At 48.7% G+C, this 1,499-nt stretch overlaps 1 protein-coding gene across 1 annotated transcript in view; it reads left to right on the forward strand.

Moving 5' to 3' along the window:
• The first annotated feature begins 7 nt into the window (after positions 1-7).
• LOC106536064 (T-cell immunoglobulin and mucin domain-containing protein 4-like) overlaps positions 8-1,499 on the forward strand; it is an 11,283-nt gene continuing 9,791 nt past the window's right edge. The window contains exon 1 of the mRNA XM_014033233.1: positions 8-1,146. Within this exon, the coding sequence (XP_013888687.1) occupies positions 843-1,146 (304 nt within the window). The 5' untranslated portion in view covers positions 8-842. The remainder of the gene's footprint in view (positions 1,147-1,499) is intronic.

A 1,499-nucleotide genomic window follows, 5' to 3' on the forward strand; every position in this document is an offset into this window, starting at 1 on the left:
GGGACCGTCTGGTCCAGCTGGTGCTGCAGGGACCGTCTGGTCCAGCTGGTGCTGCAGGGACCGTCTGGTCCAGCTGGTGCTGCAGGGACCGTCTGGTCCAGCTGGTGCTGCAGGGACCGGCCCAGCTGTGCTGTAATTAGACGTCAGACCCAGAAGGGGAAGCTGAACTGGGTGGGACTTTGAGACTTCCTGTCAGAGCAGAATGTGGTCCCAGCAGCTGCTTGTTTGAAGTTCAGATGATGATGATGATGATGATGGTGGTGGTGCTGCTCTTCGCTCTGCTCTCAGGTAGCTTCTGATTGGTTGTGTTGATGAAACTAACTTTGTTTATTGTCCTGATGCATCTCAGTAATCCAGGTAGACAAATCAAAGAGACAGAATGAGTMGGTCCTCTGGATGTTCTTCTTCAGTGAAACGGTTTGTCTGTCCTCCAAGAGACTTCTTCAGATGAAATGTTTCAGAAATGGTCCAGAGGACCCACTTTGATTTGTCTTTTATTTCTAATTATTTGACTGAACTTTAGACGGTCAGTTATTTTGTACAGCAGCTCAGTTTGAGATGAAGCACAGGGGAGGGGTCTGCAGGTAGACCTGCAGACCTGCAGACCTGCAGACCTGCAGCAGATAAACATCTAATGAGGAAACTCTTCTGTTCAGTTTGTCTCTGATTGATCTTCTTGTTTCTCTGACGTACAGGCGTTGGCCCAGCCTCACCCCTGCAGCTAGTAATACTCAGATCTGTAGAAACATAGAGGACAGTGGTCCTCCTGCTGCTGAACCTGTGTCTCTGTGTGGACAGGTGCTGGATGTGACAGCAGGACAGCTGTTGGACAAACGGGTCAGATGGTCATTCTACCCTGTCAATATGACACAAACCATCATGGCGTGGCAAAAGCTTGTTGGGTTAAAGGAGATTTACCCAAATGGGGCGAATGTGGCTCAAATCATCTGATCTTTACAGACGGACACAAAGTAACATCCAGAACCTCCAACAGGTACCAGTTACTGAGTCAGATGGATAAAGGAGACGTGTCTCTGACCATCCTGAACCTGACAGAGGAAGATGGAGGAACATACAGCTGCAGAGTGGCGATATCTGGACCGTTCAATGATATAAAACAATGTATCAGTTTGACTGTTGTAAAAGGTAAGAAATATATGAAATTATAAATTATATTCTGTGATTTGAACAAGTTAACTGTAGAAAGAACTGAATCTGTTAAAGAGCACTAACCCTGTTCAGTGAAGGAGGGGTGATGTTGACCTCAACCTGTGATGTCATCAGGAGGTGGGAGGAATCCTCCTCAACCCCACCGGCATGTTTTCTCTGGAGGAAGCAGAGTCTGAGGTCTTCAGGGTTGGTCTGTCCATAACTGGAGCTGAGGTGGTTAAAGCTTCGAGGTGGCACGGCTCCAGGGGTGGACCAGGTCTGTCCTGATGTGGGGTGGTCTGGGAAGGGCTCCAGGGGTGGACCAGGTCTGTCCTGATGTGGGGTGGTCT

The sequence above is a fragment of the Austrofundulus limnaeus genome, unplaced genomic scaffold (genome assembly GCF_001266775.1).
Source record: "Austrofundulus limnaeus strain Quisiro unplaced genomic scaffold, Austrofundulus_limnaeus-1.0 Scaffold1671, whole genome shotgun sequence".
NCBI lineage: Eukaryota > Metazoa > Chordata > Actinopteri > Cyprinodontiformes > Rivulidae > Austrofundulus > Austrofundulus limnaeus.